The following is an 18,713-nucleotide window of genomic DNA, read 5'->3' as shown; positions in this document are numbered from 1 at the left end:
GGAATTTGACCTTTCAAAATGGCATTTAAACAATAAGCCTCTGAACTATGAATAAATGATTAGAGTCTTATAAGCAACTATCTAGGAATAAATGTATCAATGTATGTTGTGTTTTTTAAAGAGTCATTTGAAGAGTGCATTTACACACCAAAATGTCATGGGTAATTCTCACCTATCAATAAACAATAATTTAAGAACTGCAAATCAGTCTAATCCAAACTCTCTCTTCCCAGAAGAAGACACCGTTCACATAAATCTACATTTGTATACACATAAAGACTATGATAGAAATGTTTATGAATAACATCATAATGATGCAAAAGGACTTGATTGAAGTCAGAAGGCTTTTTCACTGTTTATAAATAGTCCTGGACTTATAGCTTTCTAGCTAGGTTCATATAAACTAGCCACTCAATTTCATATTCAATAATATAATAATATTAATAATAATAGCTGCCTTGCCTAATGTATATGGTTATTGTGAGGCTTAAGTGAAAATCAGCCAATTAATTAATTAATTTATTTATTTATTTTTCAATGCTTTGGCCTTTGTAAACTGGTTCACAGAAGTAACTACAAAAGAATTAATTTATTTTTTAGTTTAAAATGCTTCTATGACACACAAGGCTTAAAAATAATGTCAAAACTCCATAGCAGGCACACAAGACTCTCAGTGTCCTTCTGGTCCCTGCCTACTCTCAAGCCTCATCTACTCACCCTTTGTCCCATCCAACCACTCCTACTGTAGTCTCTCCCCACCTATGTACAGTCACGCCTTTGGCTTTTGCTAAACCTGCATCATCTGCGTGGAATGTTTTCTAAGTCCTCTCCATGTAAAAAACAAAAATCTTATCTTTATAAAGTCAAGAGTTACTTTCTCTGGAATAGTTTCCTTTCTTTCCCTTCTACTCCAATAGAATTGACCACTTCCTGTTTATGCCCCATCCTAATCCTCTACAGACATTGATTCGTCACCTACATTTTCTTGCACTTAACATTTTTGTGTGTTTGTTTCTCCTTCTAGACTGTGCATAGCTTGGGAGTCAATCTTTATGTTCTAACCTCATATCTTGTTTCACTCTGCCCCTGTAGGAACATCCTGAGGCACACATTGGCCATGTCTAGTGGGACATAACGGCATTTCAAAGGAAAGCTTAGATGATCAGACAAATGATGAGGTAGAAGCACATGAAATCATGGAGAGAAGAAAGGGAGCTTTGTGTGAATGGGACCAAACTGCCTTCTCTCAACTATTTTAAGTTCTACCACTAAAGACCTAGACCAATGCTAGGCCTATGGCAAGTAAAGACCAGAATTGAAGGAATGTGAACAAGAGAAACACAGAATCCACGCTGAAAAAACCAGAGGGCTCCTGTGACTAACAAGCTGTCGAGGCTGAGGTTGATTATTCAATAGTAGGCCAAGAATGCCCATTTTAAATGCAAGAATAATTTTTAGCACATCATAAACAGTCAATTTTAATAATCCGATTGACAATTAAGTGGAAAATGGTGTTACATTTTACATTCAACTTCATTTTTATGTAAATTCATCACATACAATCTCTATGTTTTTTCTCAAAGGAAGAAAACAAAGATGAAGATAAATCTCTCAAAACCAAGTCAACTCCAGTCACGTCTGAAGAGCCACACACCAACATACAAGGTCAGAATGCAGCCTGAAAAAAAAACAACAACAAAAAACTAAAAAGTGAAATACATATTTATCTGAAATGTGCTGTCTGATGAAATATTTGTCCTTGACTAGTTGAATTATCTAGGCTCACACTGAGGTTATTTGAAGATCTGAATATTTCAAAAACTTTATATCCTCATTCAGTAACTCATTTGTCCATGCAATAGATGCATTTTCATCACCTGACATGTGCCAGGCACTGTTCCATGGGCTGGAGGTGCAGTAATGAGCAACATGGGCAGAGTCTGAGGTTACGTAGAGCTTGTAGTCTAAAAAAACACATCATAGATAAGCACATTGTGAACGATGCAATTTCAGACATTGATAAGCAATATAAAGACATTAACATGAATGTGGATTGAACACATTTAAAGGTTTAGCACTCACACCTCTGCTCCCTCCTGCTAAACTCTCTCCATTATAAGGCTCATTTACTCCTAAGGCTACCACACTCGATTCTACAGGGATGATTCTAAATCCGTATCAGGTCAATTTCTTTTTTAAGACTGTCAATATTTTTCAACTCACCACTAGATGTACACGACGGTATATTCTACTGCATCACAAAGAAAGCCTGTCTAAAACTAAATTCCTTATCCTCTGCTACAAATACGCTCCCTCTCCTGATTTACTTCTACCCCTGGTACTATCATTCTTTCAGCCTCCCAAGCTCAAAACCTTACTCAGGTTTTATTCCTTTAACTAGGATGTCCTGTAAAGTAAATTAGTCACCAAATCTCCCTTCATAAGGACCCTGAAACCCGCTTCCTTTTTTTTTTTTTTTTTGAGACAGAGTCTCGCTCTGTCGCCCAGGCTGGAGTGCAGTGACGCAATCTCGGCCTACCGCAAGCTCCGCCTCCTAGGTTCACGCCATTCTCCTGTGCCAGGCTCCCAGGTAGCTAGGACTACAGGCGCCCGCCACCACACCTGGCTAATTTTTTTGTATTTTTAGTAGAGACGGGGTTTCACTGTGTTAGCCAGGATGGTCTCGATCTCCTGACCTCGTGATCCTTCCGCCTTGGCCTCCCAAAGTGCTGGGATTACAGGCGTGAGCCACTGCGCCCGGCCCACTTCCTTTCTTTCCAATCTCAGCAATACCATCCTGGCTCGGGCCCTTATTAGTAGCTCATGTCTGCAGTACCCCCAGGCTAAGTGGTTGCTTTTGTTTAGAACTCTATTTCACTCATCTCTCCCCTTGTTACCCAGCCCAAACACTGTTAGCAGATTATTTTCCATTAACCACCACTTTGATCTCAATATTTGCTCAATAAGCTTAAGTGCTTGCATATTGCCTGCAGGACAAAATCTAAATTCCTCCACCTGACTTTGTAGACTTTAATGTGATCTATTCCCAGACCCCCTTTCTAGACCTTCTCTCCTACTTCTCCCCAGTAGGAACACTACCCCCTAACCAAAAAAATACAGAAATGAAAGGGAAATCACTAGAACAGCATATGTTTTGTTAAATAATAAAAATAAAATTATTGCCATAAAACTAGCACAAATGTTTGCTTTTCATCTGTTAGACAAAGTCTGTGTATGATGATTGTTAATGACTTCCTATTTGCACTAAAACAAATATTTGAACTGAGGCACAATTGAGCTTTTACTAGCCCAAATGTCTCAGCTTTAAGGAACAAAAATAAGAAACGCACAAAAGTTACAAGATTATAAATTTAAAAACAAATCACAAGAAATGTTTTAAATACACAAATTGCTGTCAAGGAATATCCCCACAATGAAAGTACTGAGGCCATTATCCCAAGCAAACTAACACAGGAACAGAAAACCAAACACGGCATGTTCTCACCTGTGGGAGCTAAACATTGAGTACACATATAAAGATGGGAACAACAGACACTAGGATCTACTTGAGGGTGGAGGATGGGAGGAGGGTGAGGATAGAAAAACTACCTATAGGGTATCATGTGTATTCCCTTGATGATGAAATAATCTGTATACCAAACCCCCGTGACACAAAATTTACCCATATAATAAACCTGCACATGTACTCCTCAACCTAAAAGGTTTTTTACATTTTTAATTTTTAAATAAGTCCAAATTCCAGTACCATCTTACTTTAATTTGGAAATGCTACATTAAACCTGTTGTGTAATAAAGAAAAATTTAAAAAAAGGACTGCTCTGAACAAATGGCCCCACTCTCATACTTACTTGTTTCTATTTAGGAGAAAAGGAAAGAACCTATATGAAGAAAATAACTGAATTTTACAGACATATGTAGAATAAACTTAAATAACTGGAGGAAAACGTGTCCACTTGGGAGGATAATATTATAAAGATGTTGATTTTTTTCCTAAATTAATTTATATTTATACTTTTTACAATCTACTCTCTACCTAGTTACAAGAATAAAATTTGTTTAAAAAGGGGAAGAAAATTCACTTTAGTTTTCTTGAGTTTGTTTACTTATTTTGAAGAACACCCCTGTTTTTTCCCTCTGCAGATTAGAATGTAGAGGATACTTGTTCTTATACAGACCAGGTGTTTTTGCCACTATCTTTCTTCTGTACTTTTATCTCTGCCACAAAGATAGGAAAACAGTATCTTCCAAATAGAAAATCAGCATTGACTTATCCAAGGAGAAAGGGTGAAGAAAAATAAGTGTTCTACAATACATTTTTCAACGTGAATGCAATATAATACTTCCTAACTGATGACTAAAGCTAGACTGTTCAACTGCTAGATTATCTGATTTTAAATATTTAGGATAATGTGTCACTGAATGAGGAAAACACTTAATAATCCTAAAACTCTATCTGATCCAAACTCACATATATAAAACTTCCATAAATAGCAAGAATCATAAACCAAGAGGACATTGTAAAAAATGTGGTCTTGCCTTATTTTTATCAGTAATTGAAGACCATTATTCAATCTTCAAATTTGTTTAAAAGGAGAAGACCCTTTTGTAGACTATAAAACAATCTTGAATGCATACACCAAAATGTGATTAACAAATGGAAGTACCAAGGAAGAGAAAAACATTCTGATAATTCAAACTACAATTCTTTTTTTCTGAGTTACTTTGTAATAGTAATGGTTTAAATCTACAGTTCTTTGCACAGAAAAATACAATCTTAATTGGCATAAAACCAAGGATTACACCTTTGAAAAGACAAGTTTATTCTTATCTTTGTCATACTTTTCTCAAAGTGTATTTGTAAGCTTTAATTCTTCATAGCTGGTAATAAAAACTCTTTTGTGGAAGTTTCATTTAACAGAGGAGCTATTTGAGTTGAAGGAAAAAGTAGTTTCATTTAAATCTGCAGACTTAGCATGTCTCCAAAGACTTTAATAGGAATAACAGTTATATTTAAGATATTTTGTCTTGAAAAAGCAAAATTATTAGTGTTTAAAGATAGCCTCTGATATGTGCTTGGTATTTTTGTGTTCACTTCAAAACATGCAGGTGCAATGTCATAAATCTGCAGATGTTGATTTCTGATTATAGAACTCTTATCTTCTGCAGAACATGGTTTAATTTATATCTGCCATGGAAATGAAGAATGCAACATATTTTGGATTCAAATAAAGATAACTTACTAAGGTCCTCTTTTGATTATAATCATCTTCCTTAGGCATCTATTTCATTTATATTACGTTAAATGCTTCTTTAAATAAATGTCTTGGTACCAGTAGAGGATATGTAAGTAATTTACCTAGTGGTTTATGGTACTTTTAAGTGAACTTATTTGTGTAGAAATGGGTCAAAGTTGAGTTCCCATTGCTAGTATGGTGTGGTAAGCCAATTAATGGCTATCCAAAGCTGTCCACAACATAATCTCTAAAATCTATTAATTGGTTAGCTTACATTGAAGAAAATTGCTAATGTTACTAAGGATCTTGCAATAGGAAGATTATCCCAGATTATTCAGGTAACCCCAATGTAATCAAGGGGTCCTTATAAGACTTGAAGCAGGAGAGTCAAGGGCAAGAGATGGGACAATGAAAGCAGAGGTGGATTGATGCTCTCTGGAGGTGGAGGAAGGGACCAGAACCCAAGGAGTGCTGTGACCTCTAGAAGCTGGAAAAGACAAGGAAAGATGCTCTCCTGGAGCTTTCAGGAGGAAGATAGCCTGTCAGACACGTTTTAGACTTCTGACTTTCAGAACTGTAAGACAACTGACTGTGTTGCCTTAAGCCATTAAGTTTATGGTGATAGATTACAGCAGCAATGGAAAACTATAATACATACAGTTTTAAAATAATTCCAACTTGAAATATAAAATACAACCATTTTTCTCCTGGCTAACACGGTGAAACCCCATCTCTACTAAAAATACAAAAAATTAGCCGGGCGTGGTGGCGGGTGCCTGTAGTCCCAGCTACTCGGGAGGCTGAGGCAGGAGAATGGCGTGAACCCGGGAGGCGGAGCTTGCAGTGAGCCGAGATTGCGCCACTGCACTCCAGCCTGGGTAACAGAGCAAGACTCTCTCCAAAAAAAAAAAAGCCATTTAAAAAAAAAACCATTTTAAAAATAAAATTGAGTTTTCCTACAATCATGTTGAAATCATAGTAAAGGCAATATACTACAAAAACAACAACAACAACAACAACAAAAAAAACAGCATTTGAGAATTTGACACCCCCGAATTCAAATCACAACTCTGCTACTTTCTAGCTCTTTGGTTGAGGCATTTAACATCTTTGAGTGTCATTTTGCTCATGTATAAAATAAGGACAACACTGTTATCAGTGTTGGGTTGTGAGTGAGAATTAAATTAGTTAATATATGTAAAGCATTTAGCATTGAGGTTGGTAAATCCCAACCCTGATATAAGCCAGGTAGCATAAATGAGGAGCATTCATGCCCTGTCTGAAGAGGTCAGAGGCTACTCAGCTCTGCTAGTCACTGTCACATGGGGATGAAGGTCAAGTTCTGCCAGGTGTTACACCTTGTCAAGACAAACTACAAACACAAATGTTAATTTGAAAGATCTCAATTTTTAAATGTTGACTTTTTTAATGTTTAAATATTCCCTTTCTTAAATCACTGGGAACACATAACTGAATTCTTATCAAATTTAGTCCACAAGACCATTCTGTGACCTCTAACCAACCACGTGGTGGATATGTAATGTTGTCTGCATTTGTAAACAGTGAAATCCCTAGACAAAATTCTGAATCTGGCAATGCGTTTAGTGATCCTGTTACTTTTCCATTCCTCTTTACTCATAATCTCCATCCCAGTCTTTGTTTTGTAAGCAGACTACAAGTAGGGTGGCCTCTCTGGAACTGCTTGCCAAATAGCTTTCCATGGCCAAGACCCCTAGGTTCCAAGTCTAGCACAATTCCAAATCTACAGAGGTGCCCCCAGCCTTGCCCAGGTCCCTATCATCTCTCCAAACTGACATAGCCTGCATTTCAGCTAACTCTCACTTTGGGCGCAGTCTAAAACTAAAAACTGCTCTGGAGCTAAAACTACTCTAAAAATAATAATAAAGCTGGCCAGGCACGGTGGCTCATGCCTGTAATCCCAGTGCTTAGGGAGCCCAAGACAGGAGGATTTCTTGAGACCAGCCTGGGCAACATAGCGAGACCTGACCTCTATCCCCCCATTTTTTTAATTAGCTGAGCATAGTAGCACCCGCCTGTAGTTCCAGCTACTCAGGAGAATGAGGTGGGAAGATTACTTGAGCCCAGGAGTTTGTGGTTACAGTGAGCTATGGTCATGCCACTGCACTCCAGCCTGCATGACTGAAAGAAACCCTGTCTCTTAAACCATAAATAAATTAAAATATAAAATAAAGTCCAGTTTTTCAGAAAAGGTAGTGGATGTTTAAATAGGAAACCACCCTTCAGTCCTTGGCAGTAACAATTAGCATATACAATTTAATGTGTCCTATGTGGAAAACAAAAATAACTAGGCCATCTACTGAAATTTAGTAAAGACTTTGCTGTGTACGACCAACCAGTTTGATTGACATGCATAGGACGTACTACTATGGCTAATTTTAGTTCTGTAGTCCACTCCTTGTAACTTTCAGTCCTATTCACCAGCCAAAGGATAAGGTGGGAAGACAGACATCCTCCTAAAAAATGTATATAACTTTTTATCAAAACTACTCAAGCAGATTTCTCAAAGAACTTAAAACAGAACTACCATTCTGCACCAGCAATCCCATTAGTGGGTATATACCCAAAAGAAAATAAATCGTTCTACCCAAAAGACACATGCAGTCTTGTATGTTCATCACTGTGCTATTCACAATAGCAAAGACATGAAATCAACCTAAGTGCCCATCAACAGTGGGTCAGATAAAGAAAAGGTGGCACATATATACCATGGAATACCACACAGCCATAAAAAAGAATGAAATCATGTCCTTTGCAACAACATGGATGAAGATGGAGGCCATTATCCTAAACAAATTGACGCCAAAATAGAAAGCCAAATACCACATGTTCTCACTTATAAGTGGAAGCTAAACACTGGGTACTCATGGACATAAAGATGGGAACAATCGACTCTGCAGGCTACTGGGGAGGCGGGAAGAGTTGAAAAACTATTTCACCTTAGAGGAGATATAAAAAATAAAATAATAACAAAAAAAAAGAAAAGTTAAATGTTGGGTACTCTGCTCACTATCTGTGTGACAGGATCATTCACATCCCAAACCTCAGCATCATGCAGTATACCCATGTAACAAACACACACACGCATCCCCTGAATCTAAAATAAAAACTGAAATTTTAAAAAAGAATCAAGCGTATTTATTTCCTTCCTCCAAATACAAATAGTCTTATGTAGCCAACAATCAGAAGTATTCTTTTAAAATGATACCTGATAGGATGATAAACAAAAGAATTGAGAAATGAATGAAGTTAGCGTGACATTTTTTTAAATTTAGTCTAGAAAAAAGATAAATATTACATGCTTTCTAGTTTGAGATGATGAAGAAAATTCCTAATTGTGCTGATTTGGCAAGAGACAGAGACATAATCAGGACACCTTCAGTGGCAGGGGCTCATTGTAAGAAAACTTATGGATAACTAGAGCTGAAAAGCCATTTAGGGGACGCTTTCAGACTGAGGCAGCCTAGGAGCTAATTACTTTTTCTCCTTTTCCCTTAGTGAATATGGCTTCATTTCTCATGAGCGCTGTGTTTTCTCTGCATATCTGCTCTGGACTGTTCTCATTTCCATTTACTCATTTTTCAGTCCAAATTCCAAAGGGAGTAGTCTGACTGACTTAGATAACAACCATTTTTCCCATTGAGCAGAGCCCTTCAGACCACCACTGAGGTTGCCAGCCAGCTGTGGACAGGCCACCCTCTTGAGATTAGGTGCCCAGCATGTGTGTGATGGGTAACCATTCCTGCATGTAATACAGCAGAAAGCTCCCTTGCTTAAAAGAGCGAAGTTTGGCATAGAAAGCATACCCTGTTTTAAATACTGAATAGAGAACAGATTCTGACTGATAAAATTACTGTCATTACATGTTTTATAAGCTAAAAATTTAAGAGACCCTAACTAATGTGGATAGGATGGATTTTTTTCCTTTAAAAGGCCTTTTATGTTGTAGTTTGCATGATTTAAATATATTTGCATAATTCAATTAAACTCTGAGCTTTTAGGCTTCTTTCTGCCAAAGAATATAGCTGACTTATGGAAAATTGCATTACGGTTTTCTGGTTCCTGGGCTCTGTTAAGTAAATGGAAGTTTTTGCATCATGCCCCACATACGTCAGTGCTATGAAGACCTGAAAGAGTTAATATACATTTTCTTTTTTTAAGCAATTTATTCCAGTCTGGCTCATGGAACACTTTGTGTTTATATTGCATTTTTCTCAAATGGAGTCTTTATCTAATCCTCACAGAAATCCCCAGGACAAAAGTATTTTTCATTTTATGGATGAGGAAACTGTTATAGAAAAGGGACTTATCCAGAGTCACCTAAAGAATTAGTTATGTAGGGATTACAGGTCTCTGTTCAGTACCCAGCACTGGTAACTCATCACATTCCTTAATACCTATATGTAAAATGTGTTTTCTAGATGAATTAATCTCAGTTTTAAAAAAGTCCCTGAAACTAGCATGACATTGAGAGAGGACTGGATTCCTCCATCCTGACACAGTAACAAAACTAACTTAGATGGATCCACGTTCTTTTTCGTTTGGCAATTTGCATATTTCTTTACTTGTAAGGATGTATCCTAAAGTCAAAAATCTTCCTAAATACAAAGATTCCTTCAGGACATTATAGGACTTTAAGGCTGGCTAGAGGACACCTTAGCTTTGACCCCATGCAAAGATCCTGTCCTCTCTCAGCACAGGCTCCCTTAGCACAGGCTTAGATTGGCTGGAGGCTCCTGAGTACCACCAGCCAACAGAGCCTTCACTACCTCACGAAGCACTGCATTTTGTGGTTAGACAAGTTGCTAGAATGTTTGAGGGTTTTGCATGTTTGTTTTGTTAATTCATTGGTAAGTCTTTCTTCTGCCTTCTAGACTACATGAAATAAATCTATTTCCTTTTCTATGTAACAGCCTTTCTATGAATTTGAAATAACTATTAGGTCACTAGTTAATCTTAAATACTTTACTAAAAGAGCCTAAATTCCTCAAACCATTTCTCACATGAGATGGATTCCAGAACTCTTATCCCTTCTGAGTCCTTCTCTGGATTTTTTAAAGATTACATGTTTTTAGTATAAAGTATGTCATTTTTCTGTTCTTGTGAATGCCATTTTAAAACACTCTTTCAGATTCCATTTTATGTGCACTGCTGTAATGTTGTCAACTTCCTCCATGTTGTTTGACAATCTACAAACATACAATAAAATTTCAAGTGTGATTAAAGTGTTATAGTTAAAATTATTTTAAGTACACTAGATAATCCAGCAACTCTGAAATTAGCCACAAGCTGAGCCAAAAATACAATCTCAGGTGCCAGAAAATAATCATTAATCATATACTTCTTAAAACTGTTAGTCCTTAACTCCAAATGTTCATTTAGATGGAAAATAATAGTATCATTTATGCATCTAATTGAAGTACCCAGACTTAATCTTTATTAATGCATCTAACATCCAGTTACTCAGGTAGTGGTGGCTCCTAATAAAAGGAGATTTATTTTTGAGACAGAACCCGCATGTCTTTGATGTCCTAAGACCTGGAAATTTGACCAAAGTAGTACCATCCCCCACACCAAAGATTCTAACCAGTGAAGGCATTGTCAAGTCTTGTGCTTTTCATATCCATCTAAAACAAGCCAACTTTTTAATTTACAACCTTATTCCGATATTAGGTTCTTTCTTTGAATCCCTCCTGTCCAGCATTTATGTAATGTCACTGATAAAATGTGGAAGGTTAATGGATTTCCACATCACTTATTTCCTCACCTGAAGAGAGAAGCAGATGTTTCACACCTGCTCGTGTCTCCATGTTGTGCTGCTACAAGGGGCCAAGGAGATTGGAAGTATATTACACAGGCTCAGTGTGAGACGCTGCCAGGCTCCGGATGGAATCAGCCTGGTGTGTAGAGAGCAAACTCTACTTATTTTTTTGCACATTCAATAAAGGCAACCATGTCAGAATACTTTGATTCCAGATTTCACTATCTGCCACAGGTACACATTCCAGGGCAGAATTTGACCAAGTGTACTGATGAGCTCTGGCAATTGCTATACAATGTGCAAAGAGCACCACTGGCTGAAAGACTTACACTATTCATTTGGGCAGCTATGAAATTGGGAATCCTGCTGTCCATGTGTGAAGCTGGGAAGAATCACAATGTGCAGTTGACAACACTTCACCCAGATGCCAGAGCAAGATTTGCTTTGTATTTTAGATTTCTCTTTCATGATGAGGATGATGCAAACACTCTGACCATCTGTTTCCACAAACAAATAACATGTTGTATGGATAAAAAGACACCCACACTGAACTATAGTTGACAGGCATTCTTTTGTTTTAAGTCCTCATGGGTTTTTTAAGTTGTTGTTCTGCTTTGAAGCCAAGAATAGGAAATAACTGGTTTCTAATCTTCATCAATAAGCTATTAATGAGGATTTATTTTGTAATTAAATGCTTATCCACAAATCAAATTAGGCTGAAATTAATTTATAAATATCCCAGGCTTGTCAAAATAGAGGCAGTATCAATTTAGAAAGGCTTGGTAATAGCTAGAGAAGATCTGGTAAGTTGCTAAGATCTACCTAGAATTAATTTTATCCAAATGTCATGGTGATAAACAAAAACTCTTGTTAGGAATGGACAAAAAGAACTATTGCAGAACAGTTGGTCATTTAATTGGTACTAGCAGAAAAGTTAATGCTGAAAATGCAATACATATGCTGTAGCTTGAATGAGAGATGGAGGAGGTATATGATGCAGCTTATATCCATGTGGCTTTATAAGAAATAGCCCACCAAGCACAGTGGCTCACACCAATAATCCCAGCACTTTGACAGGCACATTGCTTGAGCCCAGGAGTTTGAAACCAGCTTGCACAACATGGCAAAACCCCATCTCAACAAGAAAACACAAAAATTAACTGGGCGAGGTGACTCATGCCTGTAGTTCCAGCTATCCGTGAGGCTGAAGTGGGAGAATCACTTGAGCCCAGGAGTTCAAGGCTGCAATGAGCTGTGATCATGCCACTGCACTCCAGCCTGGGTGACAGAGTGAGACCATGTCTCAAAACAAAAACAAAAATAAAAACCCATAGCCAGTAAAAGCCTTTAAGAAATGTTTTACAGATTCTATTTGTTTTACATTCACAATTTTTTTTCTGATTTTTACTCATATTTCATGTTCTTTATCAATCCTAATTTTCTTTTAGGGTAAGTACTCCTAGAAACATATGTGAACACAATGATCCATAACATTTTTCTTGGTCCGGACTCTTCTGAGAAGCCCATGATAACTCTAGATCCCCTCAATGTAATAAAAGGTATATATAACATATGGCTTCAAGGATTTCAAACAAAAAATGCACTAGACATCCATGGCCAGCAATTAAGAATTTTGCTTCTAAATATCATATAGTAATTGTCCAAGTGTTTGTGGATACAAAAAAAGATTAGGCTGCCACTTTCACAGACAGCAATACAAAATGGAAATTTGTCAGAGATCTGATCTATATGATTTTTGTTTTGATTGGGTAAAGAGAAATGGAAAAATACGACTTGACCCAAACACATAAGGAAAACAGATCCTTCTCTCTTATTTTTATCAAAAGCTTGTTAGTACAAAATGACATAGTGAAAGTGCAATTTTTTTACTCTGAAATCTGTTGGATACTGATAAACTCATTAGTGTACTACATGTGCCTGTACAGAAGGGTCCCTATCCTACAACTTTAAATATTTCATCTAAACATAATCTTACACGCAGGCTTCAAGGATGTGATCATATTGAGACCTTTGTATCCCAAGTAAATTGGAGAATTGTTTTTTTTTTCCATTTAAACATAAAAAAGCCATAGCTAGTACTGTGTTTTCTATCTTCTAGCCAAAAATACTATATTTCCAAAATAAAAGTAGATAGGAGATGCATAATGAATAAAAGTGTCTTGGGAAATCCGAGAATTTAAGCTTTCTTAGTCTTAAACTTTTAAAAACTTTAAGGAGTGATTCAATTTTATGATTTCCTTTATTCCTGAAACTTGTTCCTGAAAAGTTTAGTGCCTTGAAAGATTTTTAGATGGATCTTAGAAATGTTCATATTAAAGGACTGGTATGGTGATCATCCCCTGATTTATCACTTTTTTAAATCCAAATTTTCAATACTGGGTTTGCTTATATCTTTAAACTATATATATTACAAGAAAATAAAATGATGATTTGGGCCTCCATTTTAATATCCTAAGCACAAGACATCCAATTAAAAATAAGTTAGAAACTGTGGATAATGAATAACTGTTAAATTGTATTCGTTCTTATTTTTCTTTTCCGCCATATTTTCTTTTAATATTAAGTAATTTGCTTTCATTAAAATCTTCTCTATAATCCAAATATTTACCAGTAAGTTGATTATTCTCTGGGTAAATTACAATTTAAACTATATTAATTAGAAATTGTATTTGTAGGCTTGAAGGGAAGAAATTAATTTCTGTACTCAAAATAATGCTAGTACGTATTAGTTTATATCGTTTCTTCAGAAAATATTTCACAACTTAAAGATGGTCAAGCTAAAAACAAAAATTTGATTTCATAAAAATGTAGAATGCAAGTGTTAAATAGTGTCAATCACATTTTTTCCTATTTTACTTTTCTGAATTTTATGATGTATCAATTTCAGCCCAAAATTATGAATACTTTAGCAAAACTGGAAATGCCTTCTGAATAATAAATTCTTATTCTCAGCTTTGTCAACATCAAAAAGAAATATATCTTATGAACTCTTTATTACATAATACACCAACTTCAATTACAATCATGTGCTGCATAAAGATGTTTAAGTCAATAAAAGACTGCATAAAAGAGGGTAGTCTCATAAGATTATAACAACATATTTCAAACTGTATCTTTTCTATGTTTACATACACAGACTGACCATTGTGTTAGAATGGATTACAGTATTTATTACAGTAACATGCTGCACAGGTTTGTAGCCTAGGATCAATAGAGTATACCGTATAGCCTTGATGTGTGGTAGGCTATAACATCAGGATTTGTATGATATAAGTACACTCTATGATGTTTGCACAATGACTAAGTCACCTAACAATGCATTTTTCAGAATATATCTCTGTCATTAAATAGCACATGACTATTTTTTCATTGGCCTGAAGGTGTCTACCGGTTAATTCTTCCTGCATAAAGTCCTACTTTGTTTAGCAGAAGTCCCAGAGGAGGTGTTCATGAGAAGACTATTCTAAAAAACAAGCAGCATCTTTGTAGCTCATGTTGCCAAATACAGCTGGGTCAAGAGTGGTGTACATTCTTCTATCTATGTGATTTTTTTTTCATAGACAAACTCTCCAAGAAAAATTCCTCTGGAGATCTGACCACAAACCCTGACCCTCAAAATGCAGCAGAACCAACTGGAACAGTGCCAGAGCAGAAGGAAGTGGACCCCGGGAAAGAAGGTCCAAACAGGTGAGCATTTAATAAAACACACAACACATTTTAGAGATATTGCTCAGCCTACCCTAAAGAGCTCAAATATCCAATCTCCCCTTTGGCTGAATATAAGGGCAGGAAAATTTCAGTAGTCACATGACAGAAGAAAACTGTGTCAGAACTAAAAGGTTGGTTCTGTCCAGTTCATCATACCTCACTCGCCAGGCATGGCCACTAACCAGTATCTCTAGGCAGCCATTTGGCTATAGGCCAAATCACAACAAAAATAATGCTGCTACGTGTATGAGTCATTGTATCATTATGGAAACAGCCTATATATTTACTAGGCATGAATTTTAAAAAGAAATGATGAAAATTTTCCAAGCTCACAAATAAATAGCTATTTCAATTCTGTGAATATTTTATTGTTTCAAAAGATTAATTATTATTTCCCTTCATCCACTAAAGAAAGTGTGACACGCTAACCAGGAATAATTACAGAACTGGAACATCTTTATGCCACTGAAGGAATACAGCTTTATAAGTACTTCCCATAAGATTACTGGAAATACTACAAAAGAGATAACAATTTAAATGTGAACCAGTAAATCTGCAATAAATCCCAACAAGGAGGTCTTTCATTTTGCCTCTTCTTGGCTTGGTATTACATACCTGCTGATCCAGTTTAAATGGCTTAACTATAGTTGATATAATTGCAATATGTTTATGAAACAATAAAAGCATATTCTTCTTATTTAATAGACAAAAAGAGTTGTCACTTATAAAGAAGTTAAAAGTACCTATTAGTCCATCCCACTCCACTCCACCCCACCCTGCCTTCTCTTCTCAGCAGTGCCTCTACTGTGTTAAACCATCTGCTGTCAGTAGGAGTCATCGTGATTATCTAGGACCCAGGGAATTGCTGAATGAACAACTGGCATCAGAAAGAGAGAATGCCTTTCGATAAACACAAATTTGGCTATATGAAAATAAACACAAGCTCACTCTACTACATACACGCACACACATACACACATGTGCACATAAACACAATGTTATTTGACAAAAATAAAAGTCGGCATATTATTTTGGCAGAGAGATGTTTAAACTCTGAGGTAAGGACTGTAATCTAACAACAGAACAACTAATTATTTGTATTTTATCTATAACTGTTGTTGTTTACAGAATGATTTTCAGTCCTATTAGTGGATCATCGTTATCTTCACTCAACAGATAAGCAACCAAGATACTGAAAGGTGAATTCATTTGCCTATAGTAATAGGGTCAGCTCTCCTAATATTAGACTACAAAAGATTTGAATTCCCAAAGAGAACTTTTACCTTCCTCACACCAATACAGTCCTAGCCTTCTAAACTAATCTCCCTTTCTAGCATTAATTTTAATGTTTATTTTTTACAATAACCCATGGCAATTGATAGATTTTCAAAGGACTGAAGTTGAAGCCATAACTAACATTTTGGGGGATAAATTCTTCTTAATCCATATTCATTCCTAGTATTTCTTATACTCTTCTGAAATGTGGAAGTGGAAAACTTTCAATTACCCAGGGGTCAATCAGCATAGCTCAAAAACACAAAACTTCTTGACGTGACCTCTCAGGCCCTGCCTGGTCTGTCTCTCACCTGTTTTTACTTTGTCCTCTCCCAACACACAACTTTCCCACCTCTCTGCTCCAGTCACACCTGTTCTATTTCAGTCTCTTGTATTTGTCATCTTCCCTCCTGTCACAGGCTTTTGCACATACTGCTTCCTCTGCTTGTTCTATTCTTTCCTCCCCTGATCACCTAATTAACTTCTATTCATTCTTCAGATAACAGTATGACCAATACTTCCTTTGTAAGTCTTTCCCTGACATTCCTAACTAGGCCATGTGCCCCTATTATAAGATCTCTTTCACAGCATTTATTGCTGATGCATTTTATATGATTATCTGCCTGAAAAATCCATCAGTCTCAATCTCTAAATTGTATGCTTCATGATGGCAGGGGCCATGCTTGTTTTTGTTGATGATTAGTATCCCCAGTACCTACATCAATGTCTGGCAAATGTAAATATTTAACAAATATTTAACAAATGAATTGATTGATCCAAACATATTGGATTTGCTTGAACTGCTAGATTTTCAAAACTGTACAGCTTCTTCAGGAGGAGACAGCAAGACACACGTGGCTCTCCAAGTCTTCCCATTCCTTCCTGCTCAGAATTCTTGATAAAAGCAAGAATAATCAGTAGCATATTGCAAAGATAATGAGGAAAAAACATGAGGCTGTAAAGCTCTCAATTCCTTACTTCTCTTCTAACAGGGCTTTTCATCACTATCACTATCCTGAGATGGCAAAACTGTTAAATCCAGAAGACTTTTTTTAAGTGTGATTTTAGTTTCATGGGTACACATGCAGGTTGATTCTATAGATAAATTTCATGTTGCAAGGGTTTGATGTACTTATTATTTCATCAGCCAGGTAATAAGCACAGTACGTAATAGGTAGTTTTTTGACCCTCAGCCTCCTCCCTCTGTCCATCCTCAAGTAGGCTCTGATGTCTATTGTTTCCTTCCATGTGTCCTTGTGTGCTCAATGTTTAGCTCCCATTTGTAAGTGAGAACATGTGGTGTCTGGTTTTCTGTACCTGTGTTAGTTCACTTAGGATAATGGCCTCAAGCTCCATCCATGTTGCTGCAAAGGACATGATTTTGTCAGAACACTTTTTAATGTCTTCCTGGCTACAATATAGATAGCAAAGTGGTTTGAGAAGTATTAACAAACTGAGTAGATCCAAGTTAGCTTGAAGTTCTTCATTTGTTATTAGATGGTTGTTCACGTTTTCTCAGGATTTGGTGAAAACCAGCTGCGCTGAAGGAACAACTTGAAAGGCGCATTAGAAGCTCCAGTATCATCTTTGACTAAAATTAATGGGAATCTTAAAGTTCAATACCATGTAGAACTGACCAAAGCTTTCTGTTCCGATCTCATAAGCAACAACAGTTACCATATCTAGAATCTTAGAGACAGAGTTTTTATACATTATAAGAAAATATCAATGATAAAATGATAAAATAATTATTGAAATTATTACTTCACAATGCTTTTGATGAGTAAAAGATCACCTTTGTATTTTCAGTTGTTAAATATCAGAATCTTTAACCTTGGGCAAGGTCAGGTTTTAAAAAGCTCTTTTTCTAGAAAAAAATTAAGTATTTGATTGATTGCAGGAACTAAATATAGATGCTGTGTGAGTGACCAGCTGTCACCTCAAATTTTTTAATTTGGAAAATTTAAAAGAAGTTTTCTTATTGTAAGGGCAGTTACTTTATCTTCTCAAGTAAGCCTTGAGCTGCATAGGAATTACTATGTCTGGACTGATCAATAGGTACTGGGGAGAATGCATAGTGTGGATTTTGCTGTCTGTGTGTGAGAAGTACAGTGTGATATTATTGATTACACCCTTAGTTTCTGCCCTGTTTGGAAGATGGGCAGAAGTGAACACCAAGAGGAGCAGAAACATAGAGATTACCATCTGTATCAGTTAGGGTTCTCCATAGAAATAGAACCAACAGGATATACGCATATATAGGGAAATAAATTTATTATAAGGAATTGACTAATGCGATTATGAAGGCTGAGAGTCCCAAGATCTGCAGTCAGTAAGCTAGAGACCCAGGAAAGCCAATGATATAGTTCCAGTACAAGTCTGAAAGCCTGAGAACCAGAAGAGCCAATGGTATAAGTTCCAGTCCAAAAAGCCAGCAAACTTGAGACCCAAAAGGAAACAATGTTTCAGTTTGAGTCTGAAGTCAGAAAAAGACCAATGTCCAAGCTTAAACAATCAGGCAGGAGTGCCCTCTTTCTCTCAGGAGAGCCAGCTTCTTTGCCCTATGTAGGCTTTCGACTGACTGAATGAGGTTTACCCACATTAGGGAAACCAATCTGCTTTGCTCAGTCTACTGATTCAAATGTTAATATCAT

The 18,713-nt window shown here is 36.5% G+C and overlaps 1 protein-coding gene across 1 annotated transcript in view; it reads left to right on the top strand.

The window, feature by feature from the left end:
- The window catches only part of CNGB3 (cyclic nucleotide gated channel subunit beta 3), a 161,091-nt gene that overhangs the window by 2,382 nt on the left and 139,996 nt on the right, over nt 1–18,713 (top strand). The window contains exons 2-3 of the mRNA XM_055286685.1: nt 1,584–1,665; nt 14,637–14,763. Coding sequence (XP_055142660.1) covers nt 1,584–1,665; nt 14,637–14,763 — 209 coding nt within the window. The remainder of the gene's footprint in view (nt 1–1,583; nt 1,666–14,636; nt 14,764–18,713) is intronic.

The sequence above is a fragment of the Symphalangus syndactylus genome, chromosome 7 (genome assembly GCF_028878055.3).
Source record: "Symphalangus syndactylus isolate Jambi chromosome 7, NHGRI_mSymSyn1-v2.1_pri, whole genome shotgun sequence".
Taxonomy (NCBI): Eukaryota; Metazoa; Chordata; class Mammalia; order Primates; family Hylobatidae; genus Symphalangus; species Symphalangus syndactylus.
Note: the sequence above shows the minus strand (reverse complement) of the source record. Positions and strands in the feature narration are given on the sequence as shown.